General features: G+C 36.2%; 1 protein-coding gene across 4 annotated transcripts in view; it reads left to right on the top strand.

Annotated features, from left to right (window-relative positions):
• The window catches only part of XIRP2 (xin actin binding repeat containing 2), a 100,739-nt gene that overhangs the window by 55,513 nt on the left and 21,612 nt on the right, over window positions 1–23,614 (top strand). For all 4 annotated transcript variants that reach the window (XM_019458438.2, XM_053908024.1, XM_019458428.2 and 1 more), the window contains 2 exons: window positions 21,942–22,052; window positions 22,664–22,736. In XM_019458438.2, coding sequence (XP_019313983.2) covers window positions 21,942–22,052; window positions 22,664–22,736 — 184 coding nt within the window. The remainder of the gene's footprint in view (window positions 1–21,941; window positions 22,053–22,663; window positions 22,737–23,614) is intronic.

The raw sequence follows: 23,614 nt of genomic DNA, 5'->3' as shown, positions 1-23,614 counted from the left end.
CAACAGGTAAATAGAAATGTTGAGAGCAAATGTTTACATTGAGCCTCTGCTTCTAGGTTATAATTCATGATAAACTATCTGCTGGTTGTTTGGACAGATTAAATTTGAAGCATTATTTAGCTGATTATTGTGATGAGTTTTCTGTTTTCCTTAAAATCATCAAGAATTGAGTAGTAGAACCCAGATGTTATATAAAACTGCATAATGCAACTTCTACATTTTATCTGCTATAAAAGATTTTTTTTCCCATTTCATTCCTCCATTATCATATATCACCAAATATTGTCATGGGTTATGATGATTTTTGAATGGGAGAATCCCAGTAATAAAACCCATTAGACTTAGCTCAGCACTTTGAAAAACAGTAATTGCACTGTGAACAGCCGTATTTAGGTCCATGTTTTCCACGAGGAAGAGAGTAACTTCTAAAATTTTGTGGTGGAAGATAAAAGGTTGTTTTTTGTTTGTCTGTTTGTTTGTTTGTTTGTTTGAAGAAAAATCCCTAGGATATTTGGAGTTACCTAAGTTTTCAAAATGAAGGCAATTGCGTGTGTATCATATGTGTGTGGGGGAGGGTGGAAGAGGTAGGGGGGAATATAACAATAGAATGATTAAAAATCTGATATGTAAAATAGTATTTGTTTTCTTTTTCTGGCTCTGTCTGAAAAGTAAAAAAAAAAATGTGCAGTCTAAATAGCTCAATAAATTTATGGTACGATTTATTTTAACTTTGCCTAATAGAAACAAAATGTAAATAAGAAATTAAGATTGGATATACTTGTGGTCCAATATATAGGCATTGCAACATAGGAGTCTTTAAGTGAGTCAATTGTGTGTTTACTTGAAACTGATCAACGATACAAGGTGTAGTTATAATTAACAACTTAAGTAACAAATTCCACATAGAAATGAATTATGTACAGATCCTTTATTTTGCAGGGAAATATTGTGATTGAGTGTAAGGGCTATGGGACTTAAAGATCTCAGTTTAGAGGCTGCCAGACCAGCTAAGTGACACAGACCTACAGCCGCCTTCATGGTGCATGGCCCTAAGTGATTACTCAGGGCCCCATTCTCAGAAGGCCCCTGCACTTAGCTTAACGTTCTGCTGTCATCATCTTGAAATTCTTAATAATTTTTGAACAAGGGACCCAATTCTGGCATTCTCATTTTACACCAGTTCTGGCAAATTATGTAGTCCGTGCTACACAAATGAAATTCATCACCTCTCAACTCTCAGTTTCTGATCAATTAAGATGGGACAACTGATGAGTGATTTGTCCATCTCATGAGGTTACTGTGGAGGTCTCATATGACAAAGAGCAGCTTCCGTGAAAGTATTTCAGTATCCGTGAAACTTGAAATCAGATAGGACTCCTTCATATTGCAAGAGACACAAAGCCCAACCCAAAGTGGCATACACCAAAAGGAACATCACAGATTCACAAAAATGCAGTCTTGTGGAAGGGAGATTTGGTGTCAGCTCTGGTAGCTTACTAGAGCAGCTGGCTTGCACCAACTCTCTGGTTATTAAATTTTTAGGAATGTTGCAAACCAGATGAGATCACGTAAATAGCTTCAAATCAGCCATAGTGAGAATATTTATACTAGAGAAATTGGCAAATGCAACAAATTAGGGGTATACAGTCTTTCATTCTCTCTTCCTTCTTTTCTCTCTTTTTTTTCTTGAGAACCCATTGTTAAGTATGTATTTCCTTACCATTAATGTAAGGGCCCAACGTATGTCCATAGCATAGTAGCTAAGAGTGGGTCCAAATCCTTACTCCCTCATCTATTAGTTGCATAACATTAGGCAAGTTCCTTGATTATAATGTCAAGATTATAAATGTACCTACCTCATAAGTCTGTTAAGAGGATTAAATGAATTATATTTGTAAAGTGTTTAAGACTGTGCCTGGCCCACTGTAAGCACTACACAGTGTATCACCTTGATTATATTTCTTTTTTTTTTTTTAACCTCACCTCCTCTGAGTTAGCCTCATTCTCACCCAGATTTCCCTCAGATAATAGTAAAAAACATGCAGAGAAAAAGTAAGATCCTTTTCCCAGAAGTTTCAGGAACAAATCTTACTGCATCTAATTGGCTCTAAATGAACATTCATGCTTTTCCTAGAACTAATTGCTATAGCCAGGGGATGGTGACTGGTGGAAGCCTCTGTACCTGTTTACCTAAATGGAAGTTCTCAGCATTCAGTTATCAAGGGAGAATACGTGGATACTGGGTAAAAGCAAAACCAAACAGCAGCAACATATAAATGTTTTATGGATATATACATACACACACACACACACACACACACACACACAAGCTCCTTGCAAATGTAATCTATTATTATAAACTGTAGTCTGGGCTCTAGCACATGAAATATTAATGCATGTGAGTCTAATAAAAAACGTACACTAAAAGGCTGAATATCTGCAGGACTCTGGGCCTATCGTGACCTCTCTGAACTTCAGTTTCATTATCTACTTTGAGACATGCTAATTATCCCCAATAATTCCATGAGGAATGACTACACCTAGGTCATAATGCTACGTAATATAAATAACATAAAGGAAACATGTTAGAATAAATGAGTAAATGTCTTTTATTGAAATGTATGCAAGTCTGTAGGAGGATGAAAGAAAAAAGTCATCCGTACCTCAGAAAATGAAATAATTTATAATCCTTATTATGTGGATCCTGAGAAACTTAACAGAAGACCATGGGGGAGGGGAAGGGAAAAAAAAGTTAGGGAGGGAGCCAAACCATAAGAGACTCTTAAAAACTGAGAATAAACTGAGGGTTGATGGGGGGTGGGAGGGAGGGCAGGGTGAGTGATGGGTATTGAGGAGGGCACCTGTTGGGATGAGCACTGGGTGTTGTATGGAAACCAATTTGACAATAAATTTCATATTAAAAAAAGAAATTTGAGATACATGTCAATTTTGATTAGAGAGAGGAAAATGTAGAAAAATCATGTATTAGATACTCACTTAAACTTTTAAAGCCATCAAATGCATTCTAAAACCTGCTTCTCTTATCAGCAGGGATAGAGGACATTCACAGGTAGAGGCAGATTGTTGATTCGGTTTTACCTAAGCTGTTGTCCACCCAGATGTTTTCAGTCTTTGCTTGTTGAAAGTACTTGACATTTATCTCTCTGCAAAATCTGTCCCTGGCCAAAAAAAAAAAAAAATTTTAGCATGTAAAAATTAATATTAATTTGAAAATTAAGTTTGATTAGAGTTAAAAGACAGAACATTTGTTTTGGATTTCTGACAGTAGTCAGGGTCACAATTAGTAATCCTATAAGGTGTAATAATTAAGTTCAATCTGCCTTTTTCCTTTCTAATATACTGAAGTCAGATGTTTCAGGGTACTTAGCTATTTGGTAACCATTTGTCTGAGAAATCAGCAAAGGGGCTAAACAAGTTTAGAAAATTAAAGTGTCTCTCAAATTAAAGATCCCTTCTGTCTGCTGATTGATCAGACTATTTTATCAACCACCCTTTATTCAAAAGGGGTTCTGGAGGCACCTGGGTGGCTCCGTCGGTTGAGTGTCCAACTTTGCCTCAGGTCAGAATTTCATGGTTCATGGGTTCAAGCCCCACATGGGGCTCTGTGCTGACAGTTCAGAGCCTGGAGCCTGCTTCAGATTCTGTGTCTCCTCTCTCTCTGCCCCTCCCCTGCTCATTCTCTCTATCTCTCTCTCACTCTCTCTCTCTCCCTCCCTCTGTCAAAAATAAATAAATTAAAAAAATTTAAATGGGGTTCTGAAATAGAAAAAAAGGAGGTATAAAATATAGGAACATTCATTTCTGCCAGACATTTAAAATTTGAGATAATGTCATATTTAGATATGCTAGATTTGTCATGCTTTATGGTTCTGTTTAAGTTAGTAGCATCACTGCTAGCCTATGGAGTATCCTTATGTAAATTAGAAAAGGGAGCCACTCTGGACAATCAGACCCGCTGAGTGAGGGAAGCATGGGACAAGGGTTCAGCTTCTCAAAAGAATGTGTTGGGGAAACTTTATGTAATCCATTCCCATATTCTTTTTTTTTTAATTTTTTTAATGTTTATTTATTTTTGAGAGAGAGATAGAATGTGAGTAGGTCAGGGGCAGAGAGAGAGACACACACAGAATCCTAAGCAGGCTCCAGGCTCTGAGCTGTCATCCCAGAGCCTGACATGGGGCTCAAATTCACAAGCTATGAGATCATGACCTGAGCTGAAGTCGGACGCTCAACCGACTGAGCCACCCAGGCGCCCCCATTCCCATATTCTTAAAAGGGTGACTTGAAATATGCTGGAGAAGGTATTAGAATACATGTGTTTTTGTGTGAAACTGCCATCATCTCTTTCTGAGTTCATTTTCACTTGCCCATTCTGTGGTTTCTGTCTTTTCAGGACTTTCTTTTTCTTCTTTTTTTCCCCTTTTTTAGCAGCTTTATTGAAATACAGTGTGCATACCATAAAATTCACCCACTTTGTGTGTACAATTCAATGGCTATTTAGTATATTTACAAAGCTGTGCATTATCACCGCAGTCTAATTTTACAACATTCCCATCTGCCCCCCAAATAAACCTTGGACCTATTAGCAGTCTAAGACATCCCCTTTTGTGACATATTTTCACACTCAAGGTTTGGCCTTCATCTTCTCATATGAATTTCTTCTTTGTTTTCTGTCCCCTATACTTATGCAGTACTGAGTAACTCTGTGCTTATTAATTTTGAAGTCCTGGAAGCCTTTACTTTTCTGGGGTTGCTTGGTTTGCTTCAGTTTTGTTTTCTAAGTGGCTTAAGTAGGAAAGAGCAGATGGAGCTCCAAAAATTTTGGAAGTAATCGGTGCAATACAGTGCTTAGGTAATTGCTTTTATGTGAAAATGGCTGCACTAAAATCCATGTCAAGAGTGTGAAGTATTCCTGACCTTTGCTCCCTATGGCCAAGTCTCATGTGGACAGGAGAAAGCTGCAACACAGTGTGTGTCTTTCTACATATATCTGCTGTTTCAAATATCCTAACATAAACATTAGCACTCGGTAAAATTATGTGGATTTGGAACAATCCCTAGACAGTTTTAGGCTGACAGAAAACATTTTTGACAGCTTGTGACAGATATAATCTGACATCTGTGTGTTTTAGACTCTTTAAAGGTGACCCATAATTATTTTCTAGCAGACTAAACATATTTTTTATCAGCAAAATGTCCACATTGCAAAGCATTTCTCATATAAGTGCTTTAAAACTACCTTTAGCTTTCTGCCACGTAATAATTTTTCAAGGTCATGGATTTCTATCATCAGTACCAACCTAACCTAGATCTCTATCAACACATAAGGTTGTGATCAAAAGCATGTCTTATATTGTCTTTTAATTGGGTATGCTATTTTTTAAATAACCATTACAACTTAAAGTAATCTCACTTAAACTGAGAAAGCTTGAGTAATGCTTCAGCCTGCTGGTTCTAGAGCCAGACAGCCCACGTTATCATCCTCAGAGTTAGACATCTGATCTCTTCTATAAAATGAGGATGAAGTAACAGGTGTGTTTTAAGAATAAAATAAGTTGGTCCTTGTAAAATCCTTCCTAAAATGTCTGGCATATATGAATCGTTCAATAAACATCAGCTATTATCATCAGCAGTATTGCCACTAAAGCCCAGAAAGCATAATCAAGTGGTAATTATTCTCAAAGGAGAATATGATTCGTAAACATTTTATGTGCATGTAAAGAGACAAAGGAGAATGACATTGTTCTTTGCCTCACACCTCACACGCCTCAGCTTTTTTTTTTTTTTCCTTCAGTTATTTGGCCCTTGGAGACAGAATCATTTCCCAGGAGCTCATTAATAGTAATTAAAGATTAGTTTAAAATTAACATCCCTCTGAATGCTTTGGGCATATGTTGCTCTGGAGTAGTCAGTAACTTTAGTGCATATTTTAAAAATTGTAATAGCAGGTCTCCTTTTGAGGAAAAGTGCTTAACCCCCACTATAGGAAACGACAAGAGGAGGGGATGTCCGGGAGAGCGAGGAGAGGAGTATGTGTAGAGCGTATGTTGCACAGGTCCGCTGCAGCCTGGGTTGCCATTATGAATAAAGCCTGTGTTTCAAATGGGAGCAAATGAAGAACATAACATTTGCTTTGGAAGACTGCTTTATTCGCGGTATTGTGACACGATGTACTGAGAGGAAAATATAATTAATATACGAATTGAATCGGGAAAAACAAACAAACAAAAAGAATATCCTGCTTGAATAAATGAGGAAAGGAGAAAGAGTGGGGGCCGTGTTGAGTTGTTCTGCTTCCACGAGGGCTGTGATTTCTCAGTTTGTTCTAGCTAATGTGTGGAAGGGAGAGGGAAATATTTGGAAGGGGTGGAGCCTACTGTGTGACATTTTCTGGTTTGTGCACTTGAAACACTCCTCCAATTGTCTGAATGAAGGAAGTATAGCAAGTAGTTGTTTGTTTGTTTGTTTGTTTCACGATACAGTGCTAAGATCTACAAATACTAAGAAATAAGGGCTCCTATTTGCCAGAAAACTGTTTCTTTCCCTTTGACACCAGCCAGGGAATCATCATGACCTTTCTCCAAATAGGCCAACCAATACACAGAAATTTCCCACAGGCAAACCATTTAAACTATCTTCTACAACTCTTTCTCAGGGCCTAGTGCTGAGTGAGCTTTGATAATGAAAAGAACACAATGAGATTAATTTTTGAATGCTGACTCAGAATCAGAAGACTGAGTGTTTGCTAAATAAAGCAAACAATAAAATAAGGGCCTCAACCAAGTGAGGTCTGTAACCCACTAGCAGCCAGACCTGCACAAGCTGGTTTATGCAGAATTCAGTTCACTGGAGTACTTTATTAACCAAAACATTCCAATTCCTGACACCATACAGCAAACCAGCTTTGCTCTACACTAATTACTCAGTTTCCTTTTCAATTCAGCAAGAAGTAGAAATTCAATCTCTGATCCACTTGTGGGTTTGGAATGCATACTTCATAAATGGATTTTTTTACCTCTACTTTTGCATTCAAAACCCTCTCTGTTATGCTCAAGATTGCCCGTTTTATTACTGCTTTTCGTACCTGTGCCCTGGCCTCTGCTGCCTTGCCACCTTGCCACTGGTGGCCTTCCCATTAACTCCGTCTCCATCTGCGTCTCTTCTCTTCCTACCCATGTCTTGGGGGAATCCCATTGTTTTTTCCTCAGAAATCGAAGAAAAAAGAATTATATTTTGTAAAAAAAAAAATTCCTTGCTCAAGTTGCAAAGTAAATTAACTGCAGTGAGTACTGCTTGCACCAACTCTAATGAAAACAAAAGCAAAAACACAAACTAAACTCCAGAAGAATTTGTATTTCTCAGGATGAAAGAAAGAAAGGCTTTTCCTACAGGCTCCAACCAACCCTGCTTCCATAAGGCCTATATGAGCGTGACTTGTCCAGAAGAGCATCCCACACTCCTTATGAAGCTGCTACTATCCCCGGCTTCCCTCTTTGGGGGAACAGGGATGTAGTGGTGGTGGGTTTCAATGAGTCCTCTGTCTACTGGTTTCTACATCACCCAGAACCAGAAGCAGGGCATCTTTTCAGAGCCCTTGTTTCCTCCTACCTCTTCTCTGACTAGATAAGGATTTAGAATCACATCATTCTCGCTATTAGGCTGGGCCATGGAACCTCTGAGGGAACTCAGGTTACCTAAGTCACCTCAGTAAGGTTAGTACACTGGAACTCCCCAGGCAGCCCAGGTAATTCTGATTAAATTGTTCTGGTGTGTGGTCAGGGATCAGGGAATGGTATAGTTCTAAAAGTGATTCTTTCTTTTTTTTTTTTTTTTTTAATTTTATTTATTTTGAAAGAGAGAGAGAGAGAAAGAGAAAGAGCACGGAAGGGGCAGAGAGAAAGATGAGAGAGAGAATCCCAGTCAGGCTCCGCACTGTCAGCACGGAGCCTGATGTGGAGCTCAAACTCATGAACCATGAGATCATCACCTGAGCTGAAACCAAGAGTCAAATGCTTAATTGACTGAGCCACCCAGGCACACCCACCCACCCTGGGTGAATCTGATGTGCAGCAAAGAACATGGTAGTACAAACCTGGGCCAGGATTTGTTATCCTAGAGATGACTACTCCCCTCTTTGTTTCTCATCGGAGGCTTCTTCTCTGCCCACCTCACTCTTCTGCAATCTGATAGCAGGACCCTCCTATTTATATTGACATTTCTCTTGAGATGCCTACATCTCAAGTCAAAGAACAGAGCAGGGACTGTGGAGAACAGAGAAAGCAAGGGCTGAAGGAAATCATGGTGAATATAATAAATGTCAGCCAAACAACCAATTTACTCATACTGCCAAGTCCCATTAGCTCCTTCGTTAATGGCAGACAATATTGAAATGCCATTATTTGTGTATATACAAAGATATATTTGAATATTTAAAATAACCTAAATAATTTAATGATATAAATGAACTATGGAAAGATATATCAAAACTTTTAAAATAAAATGAATTTATTAGCTTACACCACATTAATGTACCAATAATTAATTAAAACTGAGACTTAACTCATTACTGTCATCTTTTATCAGAAAATTTTAATTTTACAGGATTATACGCAATCTGTACACCTAATATCTCTTCAGTTTGTGCCTTTGCTATTTCTATACAAATATTATTTTCTGAAAGACACAGGATTTAATTATAAAGTGATAAACTGTGTTAAATAATGCAGTGAACCTACTCATAGTCAGTTTGGCTCCTTACAAAACTAAACCAATGTGTGTTCTTTCCTGAAGACACAAGGAGTGCCCATAAAGTACAATAAGACTATTGTTTGTGATCTACTGACATGAATTGCATTACTTTGGAGCCACAAACTATAACTCTCAACCTCTGCTGTCCCCAAATGAAGTTGATGGCAATTGCTAACTGTGCTGAGGCATGACCATAAAGTCTTAGTCATGGTCCCTTTGCAACTTCCAATTTCAGCCTCTTTCTGCAGAATCTGTTGGTCTATGAGTTCTCCTTGTAGCACAGAGAGGGATTCACTTCTCCCTCCCCTGTGGCAGTATTGCAGGACACGGAAATGCATCATTATAAAGGGAAGCTCATTCTAATCCCACACTGTGAAGACATTGGCAAAATGTTTGCCTGGGTCCTTTGTGGAAACTGTCTTCTTGGTGAAATAACGCATCTGTCCAGTGCGTGCATTCAGCCTGGGATCCTTTATTACGCTGTTAATAACTAAATGAGCTAATCCCCCTGGCGATGTGGAGGGGTTTAGCAATTTTATCATACGGAGGGGGCCCTGGCACTACTTCTCAGGCTGTCAGAGCCTCAGTGGTGAGTAAAAAAACCCATAAGTAAGACTGAGTTGCAAGCACAGATTCAAGTGCTTTAAAAAAATCCTGACTTGGTTGCTTTTCTTTCTACGATTCATCTTACTCATTCTCCAAAATAGAATTTGTAGGAGCAGTGTTTACCCCTATTATTGGAGTACCATTTCCACAGCTCCTCTTCTTCTTAATGGTTCTGTGGGTTTTCTGTTTCTGTAAAGCTATTTGTTCTTATAGAACCCATTTTCAATTTCATTTGCAGAAGACAAGTGCACTTACAGATACACCCTTCACTCCTTTCAAGTAAAATGAATTGGGATTGCTTTAGGGAAAAGGAGTGGTATTGTTCTTATCTAGGGGCCCAGGGTTGTTGAGGGAGTGTCACCTGGCCCCTTGCCCACAAAACACAAAATCACAGCCCAGAGTTTCATGTTCCCAGTGATCCCCAAAAGTATGTGATGTTGATGAAGATGTAAAACACAGACATGTTGACACAGAGGAATTTTATGTTGTCTTGTATGGGAGGTGGTGGACAGGGAGGGAAAGCTGGAAGAAGGAATGCAGTTATGTGGCCCCTCTTTCAATTTGAAGTCTCATATTAGTTTAAAAATAGAAATGTACTCTTTGTATAATTACACTTAACAGAATTCTCAAATATAGAAACAATATATTGTACTAGTTAAATTTGCTTTATTTTTAAATTGTTAGAATGGCAAGCTACAGAATTTTAAGTTCATAGATTTTGCTATTTTTTGAGGAGCAAGGAAAATTATAACAAAAGAAACCTTTAACATTATAGAACCATCATGCTTGTAGAACTTTGTAGAAGCTGCAAAATGTTTTTTCCACATAGTCACTTGTATGAAAATGGGTGCTTTCTGTAAGCACTTGACATGAGGTATTATTAGCTCTTTCTACTTCTGGGTCTAATATTTCTCAAAATAAACCCATCCTCATGAATCTTTGAAAGTGATTAGATTGAGTCAAGCTTGTCTATTCTTTTGCATGTTCATTTATTAGTTTGAAAATTACAAATTATCATAACCCCCACCAAAAAAAAAAAAAAAAAAAAAACCTGGGAAAATACAAGCCTGAGAAAAGGAAGAGACATTAAAACATTCTGTTCTGAGTACCATGCTCTTGCAGAGGTACTATCTGGGATATTGCTTGGGAAATTTATTTTTTCTAGCTTCCATGCAGATCTCAAGATCACAGCACTTGGAGTAAGATTACATCTTATTCTAACAGCCTTTTTTTGTGTGCTTATTCTTTATCCCTCTTTGTCCATAGTCATCTACCATGGATGCATCTCTTTAGGAATCAGCTGAGGCTACTTCATTTCTGACCCAACCAGGAGGACAGGGCGCATTATATACCAGCCACCAGATTGATACCAACAGGGGGAGCCAAGCGCTCAAACTATCTTCTTTACCCTGGTGGAAATACCAGGAGTGCTAAAGACATTATCCTGCTACGGCTTTTGAAATTCATTGTCTTCAGAGTACAAATTGGAAAAATTGAATACTAAAATTCATCATATCACACGATGTTTAGAAATATTTGGGGGAGATTTGGAGGAACTTTGATGAAGTCAGTACTTTAGGCTGGGGTTCAGTTTGTGGGACTTCATCATAAATATTTTGTGCTATTATTCTAAAAGTAACAACAGTCCCCCCAAATTATATTGTCTTTGTTTTTTTCTTTTGGAGGATCAAACACAGGAATTTTCCCTTTTTTCCCCTCAACTCCTTTTCCTCCAATGTCCTTATTTTTCTGGGCCTTTTTCATTACTGTGGAGGGAATTATGATATTGACAAAGTATACCATCTGAGTAGAGAAAATAGACAAAGAAAAGTAGCAATAATTTGTAGGGAGGAGGGAGTGTAAAAAAGTTATCCATGAGAAACTTATAGACACACACAAAACTACTTTTTCTATATTAGAACCAAATGTAAGTATGTTGATTTGTTCCTCTAAAGAGTGGTGAGACACAGTATCATTTCTCACAAAATGCTCGTTAAATCATTTAATAATCACGGCTCTGTGTTTGGCACTTACACTCAGTATAATCTCTCTTCTTATAATCTTGAGATATGTGGTCAAGTATTTATCTTCCAGTATTTCATAGACCACTATACTTGAAATGTTTTAAAGACCTGTCATTCCTTTTTATCAATGACTGTTTGCGTCTCATCTGCCCTGATCCATCCTTATAGAACAAACCTAATCTGCAGTTATGAGCCTCCAGCAAGTGGCTAGGTTTTCTGTCCTTTGCAGTGCACTGGTATTGATAAGTTTAATTGGGAGGAAATCCATTACAGATCAAAGAGTATGTCCTTAAATTTCATTTCATCCGATTTTTTTTCTATAAATCTATAGGAGTTAAGTGGCTCAATTTTTATTAGTTGTTGATATTTTTTATGTAAAATGAAACTAAGCATATACTTAAAGCAAATAGTCTGTGGTCCTTTTTAATAAGAACCTCTTTTCAATTTTGAGACCCCTCAAACTTCTGGCATTGATTTTTTTATTTGTTGAGTCTTGGCACTTGATGACCAACATTATACTAATAGAAAAGATGGTTCACTGAATCACCAACCCTAAAAGAAAGGAAAATGTGTAGTTACCTGCTATAGTAGTGAAAAGGAAGTATATTTTAGTGAAAGACCCAGTGGTTTTTTTTTTAAGAATTAATGCACAATACAAATTACTGCAGTTGATTATTTTTTGGATTCTTTGAAGGCATCTCAGAATTGTGCAGTTCTTCAGCATAGTTAACTGGTTGAAGATAATGCCTCTCCTTTCTTCTTATCCCTACTTCAAACGCACTCTAAGCACATAATATAAGCGAGTTGAATACATCACTTACTGCTTTTAGGTGTTAAAAACATTGGTTCAAAATAGCTGGCTGATGAAATTCTTACAAAAACACTATATTCATGGTATATGTTTATTGTCTTTAAAATTTTGCGTAGCGTTCTTCCTTCAATCTCTTTTATTACATTCATGTGTAATCATCATGTAGAATTAGGAATGGTAGAATTTTAAATGACTTAGACATTATACAAGTGTGAAGAGCCTTGCACATTTCCTTTGTGTACAACACTCAATCAATGGTAGCCCTTCATATCTATCTCCTACCGTGGTTCCCCACTCTCTGTCCAAGCAGACTACAAATGAGGCTTCTAAGTGAGTCTGAAATTAGTTATGACTTATTTACCTGATTTGTCACTTGAATTGATGACAAACACCAGCCATAATGTAATATTCCTATCTGCCACTTCAATCTCTTTCCATTCCCCATATTGCTAGTAGATATATTTACCAGTGAAATTGCAACTAGTTATCCTTTTATTTTTCCCCATTTTTCCTTATTTTGAAGAAAACCCAAATGATCAGAATAATTCATTTGTAACCATAATTAATAATTAACCGACTTTGGGGCACCTGGGTAGCTCCGTTAGTTAGTGTCCAACTCTGGATTTTGTCTTGAAAGTGAAGCCCCATGTCAGGCAGAGCCTGCTTAGGATTCTCTCTTTCTCTCTCTCTCTCTCTCTCTCTCTCTCTCTCTCTCTCTGCCCCTCCCCCACTTTTGCTCTCTCTCTCTCTCTCTCTCTCTCTCTCTCAAAATAAATAAACATTTAAAAAAATAAGAATTACACTGCTTTGTTTGCACAGAAATGCAAACAGAAATGCTTGCATCAGAGCCAAATCTGTTTTATTGGGCTTCTTCCTTTTATTTGGAATTTACATAAAAATTTGAAATGTCATTACTCCCAATGAACAAGACTGATGGCCATAGAGACTCAGAGAGATAGTAAAAGAAGGAGGCAGGTTTGTATACCATGAACTCTTTATGACCTCTTAGCAGGCAAATTGTACTGTCTCAAAGTCATCCTACATGTACTTGTAAAGTCATATGGAACATACATTGCCAAGAAACAGGCCCAATTCTATTCCATTATAAGACATAAATAGTGTTTTCTGTGTTATCTGTTGTCAAAAGTAAATACCTATACTTGTGTTTTTAACTGGTTTACATTTGGTTAAGAAGACCTCAGTGTTCATAAATAATACCTTTTTTAGCAGAGGTAATGGGCACTTTTCATTCTTTTTGACATCTGAAATTCCTTCTATACTTGGGAACTCCTCTACCCAATGAGGCAGAAGGGGCCTCCACTAGAGAAGCTGCAAATACCATACACTTATTCTCCTAGACTTGCCAGATTCTGGGACCTATGAAGTAGACTGCACCAATCAGATACTCCAACTGAGACTTTGCATAAAGAAGTAATGAAATGACATCAGAAACAGGGACTGTGTTGGAATTAATTTTAATTATGGCTGGTGGCAGGAGATCAGCTACATCCAATTTCAAGAAATAACTATTCTAGAAGCAGCATCCATTATATAGTATTGATAGCTTTGGCAATGAACGTGTCTGGTGTTCAGTATCAGCAGCATGGGTGCATTCACCAGACGGTTCTGCAGCATTACTCAGCTCTGTTACCATCTATAAAATCTCCAAGTCTTATTTTTGGATATCTTGGAAATTCTATAAATTCCACTCCCCACTTCTGCTACCCAATGTCTCTTTACCAAATTACCTTTCCTGTTTCAATCAGTCAGACTCTGATGGTTGAAACTGAGAGTTGTGATGAGATGAAAAGATATGTAATCTACAAATATTAACATTTCTTAATTTATTGTCTACATGAGAGTCATACAACAGGACTTTTAGGAAAGAGTTAAGTGTAGTAAGAAATGAGTAATTGTAGATGAAATCACTATGAACTGACTCTTCACTGGCTATCAGTTCATGAAGATGAACCATAGAAAAACTGAATAGGTGATCACAAAGGCAGTCTCTGGCCATGTCTCTGTAGAGTATTTCCATGTCCTAGCAGCCAGAATCATTTGGCAGAGTCATAATATGCACAGGCACTTTTTGCTTATCTCTCTTTTAATAAACCACCCAAATCCACTATTTCTCTGGTGGGGAAAAAAAAACAAACGTATGTATTAGAACTTGTTTCTTCTTTAGTTTCTGGGCTTTGTTCTGTAATGAAAATTCATGGTGAAGTTCGATGGTAAAATTCACAGAAAAGCCATAGACAATCTACTTTCATCCCATACTTTTTTTTTGCCTTGTTTACTGTGTAAATAGCTGACACAAAGTAAGTGTTCAATGAATGTCTGTTAGGTAAATATGGCACACACTAATGTAGCACTCATGAGCCAGGTGTTCACATATATTAACCTACTTCCTCCTCACAATAACCTTATGAGACAGGCACTGTTATTATTCCCTTATTAGTCCTTTGTATTTGGGGGTAGGGGGAAGAGGACAAGAAATGGACCCACTGAAGATCTAACTAACTTGCCCAAAGAAAGTGAGCAAACGTGGTCCTAACTCAAGAAGAATGACTCTGGAGTCTGTGCCGTGTGTCTGTGTGTGTGTGTTGTGTGTGTGTGTGTGTGTGTGTGTGTATATATATATATGTTTTATTCAGCTCATAGTCATTAAGCACCCACCATATGTCAGGCACAAAAATTCAATGATGAGTATATTATTTTGCCCTCAAGGAGCTCACTATATCAGAGAAATAGACATATAACAAAAATTAAAGTGCAATTATTCTGTGATAGAAAATATAAATGAGGTTTGTTGGGACACAGGAGGTGACAGAAATTACTCTGAATGAAAGATGGTCAAGGAGGACATGTGAGAACAGAGAATGCTCCTGCTGAGATTTGAAATAATTTTTTCATGAATATAGAATTGCATTCTAGGCAAAAGGAAGATCTTACACAAAAGGTAAAAAGAGTATGATATATTTGTGAATACAGTGAGGCATAACTGAGGCGTGAAGTTGGAGATGCAGGTGAAGCCCAGATAATAAAGAAATTCTAAGTTATGTTAAAGAACTGTTACATTTTTCTAAGACAATCAAGAGCCATTGAAGAAACTTAAATAGGAGAGTAAAATGAATAGATATGCACTGATGAAAGATGTTTCTGGCTAACTAAGACTGAAATAAAGGGGGTCAAGTTTAGATGGAAGAAGAAAAGTTGGGAGACTACTGAAATAGATTAAATATAAGGAACTTAAGTGGGTCAAAAGTTTAGGCTAAAGAGGGCATGGACTCAAGAGATCATTAAACATAGAATTGGCAGGGCTTATAAATCTCTTGGATATTGTTGAGGGAGGGTTGGTAGTGAAGAGGTAGAATTCTTCTGTTTCTTTATTTTGGTTTGCATTAATTAACAGATACATGTAACCTCTGGTTTTCTTTTTTCTCTAAAATATTTTCATTCTTTTTGCAAGTTTTTTTATTTATAATTTCATTGTTCCTTGAGACTCTAAGATTTAGCCTCTTTTATCATACTTTTGTGTTTATTTATATCCTAGTGCTTCTTTGGTTTTAAGATGCTTTATGTCTATGTTGATCTGAAATATTGTATACGTACATATATCTTTAACATACATCTACATAAAACTTCTAGAGGGCATCCTTTACAGTAAATTGAATGTTTATATGTATCCTGCTTTTTGAGTTTGTCAAATAAATACTGTTATTTATATAACAAATATGTTTGATGGCCCAGTTGAGAGTGTATCTTTTATATGTTCTTTTTATGAATCTTCAGCATTTTTGGAAACAGGAATATGGCCCTATAAATAATATTTTTGGAAAGAAGAGGCAGTCAGAGTTCTTGCAGTCAAAGCTGGCATTGCTTATTCAGAAACCTCTTTTTGAAGTCAAATATTTCTACTTTTAAGTGTTTTTTTATTTAAAAAGTTAGGTTTTGCTCCTGGTAGCTAAATAAGACAAAAGCATAATTATTTTCAGTGAAAAAAAGGTGAAATTAATTGAATGATAATACTTCTCCCAGATATTTGTGTAATAAAACTACATAATTCATGCACCTGTATATATTACAAACCTTGCCTCAAGAGAATTTCAAGCTGAGACTTTTTACTCTAATATATGAATATATTTTTATATATTGTACAGATACAGCGATAGATGGATAGATGATTGATAGACATTTAAGTACATTGAGATATAATTATAGAAACTTTTATTAAAACAATGCTGACAATGCCTAGCACAATGTGATGGAGATCATTGGTACTCAAGGGCTGTTAGTTGAATAAATGCATAGGTGAACCTATATAAAATCAAACATGCTTAGGGATGCAATGATTTCCAAGGAAAAAGTCACTACCTTATCTTAAAAGATTTTTTTAATATTTTGCATTAGGATAAAGTATTGTCTTTCATTGATCATAAATATCTCAGCTTGCTTTCTTCATGTCATAGTAATTCTGCTCAATGTATTCTGTTTCTAGATGATGCCTGACAACACTTCAATTTCATCAACACAGTGAATACTAATTCACTAAAAATAAATACATCCGTCCATACATACATACATACATACATACATACAAACTAGTCTATTTAGCACCATGAAGATCGTTTTATAAAAAGGCTATCTGAGAATATATTTTTCTGTTTTTAAAGGTTCTTTCCCTTTCTGTATGTTTGTTGCCTTTATGCATTCTTTGTTTTCTTGGTACAGGCTTCTCCTCCTAAGATGCCAAATACTCCTTATGGCATCACAGCACTGCCATGTTCATCCATAAATGTTCGGATCACTTGCAGTGTTACCAAGGGGCCTCTTTCTGAGAACACTTTGTAAAGTGATTGACATGTTATTGTTATACACATCAGCTTCAGTAATTCCACCAATTATGAAATGTTCAGTATCAAAGACTGTCAGCCAAAATACTAAAAAATAAAATCAGAGGATTATGTGGAAAAAGTTTAGAATCTCAATTTTTAAACTAGATTTAAAATTATAAAATTTTCACACTCTTGGAAAAAAATATGACTATTTGCCTATGCACTTACTCCTTGATATTTCAGGGCAAGGGGGGAGGGATCATCTACTGTCTGCCAGATGCTAAACATTGAGATTTGAGGATACAGGGGTTTAGTTAAAGGAGAGATTCATATTATAAAATAATGGCTATAAAATGTGATAGGCAGATAATAAAGATATCTACAGAGAGGATGGAAATACAACAAAAAAAAGAAGCAGGAATACGTAACTCTCTGTAGAAGTTTTCAAACAGAAAATAATTTTTGAGTCGTGATTTCAAAACTGTATAGTGAATGTAGAAAAGCCTTAACCTGAAGCTCAAACCCTAGGGAAATCAAATTTTATATTGTAAATTTTTAAAGCAAATTTTTATAAAAAAAAGAAAAACTCATGGCAGAAGAAACACATCTGAATTTGAATATATCCAAATCTAGAGAAACAAAATATATCAACTAGAAATTGTTATGCTCATCACTTAAAAGGAAGAACTGATTATTCTTTCAAACCTTGAATCCATTGACATTTTTGCTAACATAAATAGCACATTTTTGGTATTATGTCTGTTTGACAAAGATACAAATAGCATTAAAACATCATAACTATTTCTAGAGTTATTAAAAATGAGATTAGTGGTGGGTAAAATAGCTAAATTATTGGCATTGAGCATGAACTTTTTTTCCCCACCATAGTGAGGCAGTTACTATGCACTATTTTGCCAAACTTTCATCACATTTTGTTTTATTGAGTATACTCCTAAAAGTCACAATAATAATGAGTCACCATAAAAAAGTTGGTCCTACTCTTTCTTTACTCATTGCGCTAGAATGAGTTTGAATTTTTAAATCTTTTTAAATGTGTATTTATTTTTGAGAGAGGGAGCACAGCAGGGGAGGGGCAGAGAGACAGGGAGACAGAACCTGAAGCAGCCTCTAGGCTCTGAGCTGTCAGCACAGAGCCCAACATGCAACTCAAACCCATGAGCCATAAGATCATGACCTAAGCCAAAGTCAGAGGCTTAACTGCCTGAGCCACCCAGGCTCCTGAGTTTGAATTTTTATTGGTACAAATGTACGACGTTTTTTCCTATAATGATAGTAAGTTGGGTAGGCAGGATGTGATGTCTTTCCTGTGCTGGAGAAATCTCCTTAGAAGAAGTATATATATCAAGGGTAGCTTTTTGTAAGATACTTGTCTAATATGTGAGCCAACATCAGATTGGTATGAGCTATGCAAACATCATATTATTTTGTGGTTGTGCCACATTCTCTTCTTTAGATTCCAGTATTAGAAGACATGTATCATTCCTTTTTCTATAAATGGAGGGATGAAATGAAAAAAAATTAAGTGTAATTTAGTGACTTACCCAATATTATGACATACCCAGTAGAGGAGGGAGTTAGTACAAAGTCCCCATTTCTGATTCCTGGTTAATCCATCTGTGAACAACTGCATTTTTGTCTCTTGCAGCCTGAGCTATATTTGAATTTAATATTCAGGAACAAATTTTATTAATTGTTTTGTGTGAATTTATGTATGGTGTTCTTGCCAGAATTCTTTATTACACTTTATTTGTGTAATTTGATTTCTCCTGAGCATCATGATGACCCATCATTTTACCTAACCCTGTACTTTGTAGACACAGCAACTGAGAAGAATGGAAGGCATATTTAAAATCCAAACTTAACTAGCTGCAAAATATGAAACACAGTAATGATAGAAATAAAATCTTGGCATATTTTAAGATAGATTGGATATAAATTATAGCAACCTGGGGGCAGTAAAATTGATATATGGACAGTAACATACCAAACTAATGTAGCAATTACAGTTCTACTTAGTAATAGCACATAAGTAGAAACTTCCAGCTCTAAACAAAATTTATGTACCCTTGTACTCTTTATGTTGTGTCATCTCCTACAAGAAAACATACTTAGATATGATAGGCATGGATTGTTTTTGCTCAAGTAGATACACATTAAGTATAAAGTGCCCAGAAAATGGTAACTTTCAAAATATTTCAAAATTACATTTATTTACTGTTTTTTACTCCCAGTGCTTGCATTTGTCTTAACATACAGATTCAAATCACCAACTCTACTCATTCAACCTGATGATTAGCAGCAAGTATAAGAAGCTAAAATTTCTATAGGTTCCAGGCAGGGTTGTCGTTGTTGTTGTTGTTGTTGTTGTTCTTGTTTTAATGTCAACTTGGTGTCACTTATTAGTGAATAATGTGAACAGTGACCAACTCAAAAGTACATGTCCCAACTAAAAAGGTTGACCACTACTTACTTTGTTCCAGCAAGTAACTCCCATGTTGAAATGTGAACCCAGTGTTGCTGGATCTTCAAAGTTTTCAAAAGCAGGCAGAAATTTTGATTTTTGTAGGTATTAACTAATTCCAATTTTAAAACACCAATAAGCATGTCTCTGGTCCGTAGCTTCTCACCTGGAACTAAGCAGAGACATGATTCTATAGTAATGGATCATGGTGCCCTTCAGTAAGGATCTTGGTACTGTTCAGGTTCCCACTGTCCTTTGCTTTTTCATTGTCTGTTTAATCTGTATCATAAGAAAGCCATAGAATATTTCCTTTAGGGGCACCTGGATGGCTCAGTTGGCTAAGCGTCCAACTTCAGCTCAGGTCATAATCTTGCGGTTTGTGAGTTCAAGCCCCACATTGGGCTCTGCATTGACAGTGAAGTGCATGCTTGGGATTCTCTATCTCCCCCTATCCTGCTTTCTCTCTCTCTCCCTCCCTCTCTCAAAATAAATCAATAAACTTAAAAAAAGAATATTTCCATTATATCTTCATAGATGGAAACACTTGTCACAGTTGTAAACAATGATCATGAAAAGACCATGCATTTTTTCTCTTTGCAGCCTTCAATGATTGTTATTGTTCCCTACAGCCCAGTGTTATTGATCTCCTTAAATAAAACTTAATTATGCAAAGCTTCCTATTAAATCAAATTTTGATTATTTGAACTTAAAGGAAAGGATATGGATTATTTATTTTCTATACTCCCTCTTGAGAAAGTAAAGTACATGATTTGTTTGTTGTTCCATCTCATTTCTAGGACATTCTCTGGCAAATAGAGTGTTGAATGAAATCAATTTGTTAATAGAATTTTGTGATTTTAGTCATTCATTCATTAAGTAAACTTTCCTTAAGAATATCCAAACTTTTTTTCTTAATTCTCCTTCCTAGAAAAGTAAAATAAGATTGGATCATGCTATGTATCTCTAGGCAGATGTCTGATTGCTGCTTTGTTAATCAGAACGTTTACCCTGTATACCAAATACCCTTAGAGGGAAAAAGTCCACTAGCAAAAAAACAAAAACAAAAGAAACAAGTTAAGTTCTCATTAATTATAAACTTATTTTTAGTCTAAAGGATTAGAATTTGACTGCTCAAAACTATTTAACTTTGTGTAAAAAAAATTAGTGCTCATATTTGATGAATAATAATGGACCTTGGCTCACCTGACTATTTTCTACAAAGACAAATTTTTAAAAATTAGACCTCAAAAACAGTATTTGATGGTCATGTAGATATCAAGATAAAAGTGAACTTCCAACTTCAAACAAGTTCAAATTCATGTGTTCTTAGAATCTCTTCATATCCTTATTTTTTGAAGTTAAGATTTTTAGCAATATGCCAAATGACTCATCATGTCAATCAATCAATCATATACTTATGTCAGATCACATTCTATAGTAACAACAGGGCTGGATCACCAAAATTAATAGGAGCATCAAAGTATCCGATTCAGCCAGGGTCACCTGTGATAACTTAACCAAAATCAAAAATTGCCCCATGCATGGAGAGAGACATACATACTAGCATAATATGGTCTGTTTATGTTGGTTACATTTAATGGTTATATTCTTCATTTGAACTCTGGATGTGTCATCAAACTAGATGACAAACTTGGAGACTAGAATGTCTTTCTGTAAAAAGTTTGGCTGAAAAGTCTTTCTGAAAAGTTGGCTGATAAACAACAAAATACATTTGTTTTCCATAAGGATTTGCATTTTCGTTTTGAGGTTCATCTTTCTCATATTATAGCTTACTAAGGGTAGTAAGCAGAATAATGGCTCTTGAAGATACCCATGTCCTAATCTGCAGAATCTGTGAATATATTAAGTTACATGGCAAAGGAGAATTAAGCTTGCAAATAAAATTACAGCTGCTAATCAGCTGACCTTTTGACAGGGAGAGAGTCCTGGATTACCCAAATTGGCTCAATGTAATCACTAGGTGGAACGGGGGATTGGAAGAGAGAATCAGGAATGAAAGTGTGAGAAACCCTGAGCCTGATAGAGCAACAGGGCCGTGAGCCAAGGAAAATAAGCACGCTATCTAAAACTGCAAAAGGCAGGGGAATAGATTCTCCCCTAGAGCCTGCAGAAAGGAATGCATACTTTCTAAGACCTGTCACCACCCCCAGTGATATCCATTCAGGGATTCTGACCTATAGAACTGTAAAATATATTAAGTTTGTGCCGTTATAAACCAATCACTAAGTTTGTAATAATTTGTAACAGTAGCCAAGAAAACTAATACACTGAGGAACTTTAATTTTTTTCAGAAGACTGTCACTTGCATCAATAAATTGCATCAATAAAAAAAAAGTTAACATTTTCAAACTTTTATTAAAACATGGTGTATTTCTTCATTCATTTCCTTTCAGGAGATGATCCACAGCAGCCAAGTGGACATTTCAAGAAGCAGCCAGGAAATGGAAAGAAATGAACAAGCAGGCTCCAAAGCACACAAAAGTGACGTTCTTGAAACAGAAATGGTAACTACTTAGAAACACAATACTTTCCCATTTCCAAAACTGTGTGGAAATTCTAACCTCATTGTAAACAATTGCTTTTAATGTCCTTTATGTATTTAATACCAATATACATCAGCATCTATTTCCCCATTTTGGCACTGATGTTCTTTGAAAAATAAAATGATCATGCTAAAATTTTAAGTGCACTTTAGTTGTTAATTTATACATGTTCTGTTATACCATGAGCCCATGCATTAAAACAAGGGATAGAGGGGCACCTGGGTAGTTCAGTTGGTTAAGCATCTGACTCTTGATTTTGGCTCAAGATTTGACTCTTGATTTTGGCTCCCAGGATCATGGGGTCATGCTGAATGTGACCCTGCTTAAGATATTCTCTCTCTCTCTCTCTCTCTCTCTCTCTCTCTCTCCTCTGTCCCTCCCCCCTGCTTGCTCTCTCTCCCTCTCTCTCAAATTAAAAATTAATTAATTAAGGGATAGAAGTTTAGTTAGCATCTCTCAAAGTGCACCGACTCTTGAATGAAAATCACTGTGAAATGAAGAATATATATGCAGTACTAAAATAACTGACTTCTTAAAAACATTTATTTATTTAAAATTATCTTTAAACACAGGCCTCTCATCTTGAAAAGCACACTGAAGAAATAAACCAAGCTTCTCAGTTCCATCAATGTGTTCAAGAAACAGGTGAGAATCTGGTATTATTTGACCCCAGTATGCCTTTCTCCTACTCATGTGTCTGGGTTTGAATGGAGGACTTCCAAAGCATAATCCCTCCCACTAAGTACATTTAATAACTATGACTCACAGTCCCAAAGGAGACAAAGTAGTATTTCTATACATAATTAGGTTCTGCCTATGGTAACAGATGCAATAAGCTTCTAAAATAGTTCACTGCCCATCAGTCTTATGAATTCATCCTAACAGCCTAGAAGGTGATACACCAGTCATCTCTGAATTGCTTTTTGCCTCGGGCACCTACAGTAAAACTTAATGTTTATCAAGTTCCCTAAGAACAGAAATGTTATCTAAATTGTATTACTTTTAATAACAGATTTTAACACTTCTAAATTCAGTTTTCAACCTACATACATGAAATTAAACTATAGACAAATCTGTACGAGTTTGCATAAGACAGGTACAGGCTGTCTTGCCCATAAAAGGGGAATGAGAAGTTTTCTTGCCTTGAAGAGCTAAAAGGGAAGATTTAAGCCAATTGTGACCCAATCATTACTTGAGTCTGTCTGTATTTTGGCTTTATTTTGGTTTTGCAAAGGAAGCAGGTATTCCTTTTCTGTCCTTCTTGTGTGCTTTTCTTGTTTTATAACTTATATTATTTTTTCCTAACCATGAAAGTAAAACATGCTTGTAGAAAACTTGAAAAATATATACAATTAAAATAACAGTTCCTTCAATTACGACTTCTCGTCTAGAGATAACCACCACCATTGTTCTCCCTATATTTCTTGACACTAACTTACATAATGAAATGGTGCCATATGCATATATTTGTACCTTGAACCTTTTCATTTAACATATATTGTGAGAAGCTTCCTTCTCAAACA

Source organism: Panthera pardus, unplaced genomic scaffold (genome assembly GCF_024362965.1).
Source record: "Panthera pardus isolate Hobbes unplaced genomic scaffold, ASM2436296v1 HiC_scaffold_10, whole genome shotgun sequence".
Classification (NCBI taxonomy): domain Eukaryota; kingdom Metazoa; phylum Chordata; class Mammalia; order Carnivora; family Felidae; genus Panthera; species Panthera pardus.
This window is presented reverse-complemented; position numbering and strand designations above follow the sequence as displayed.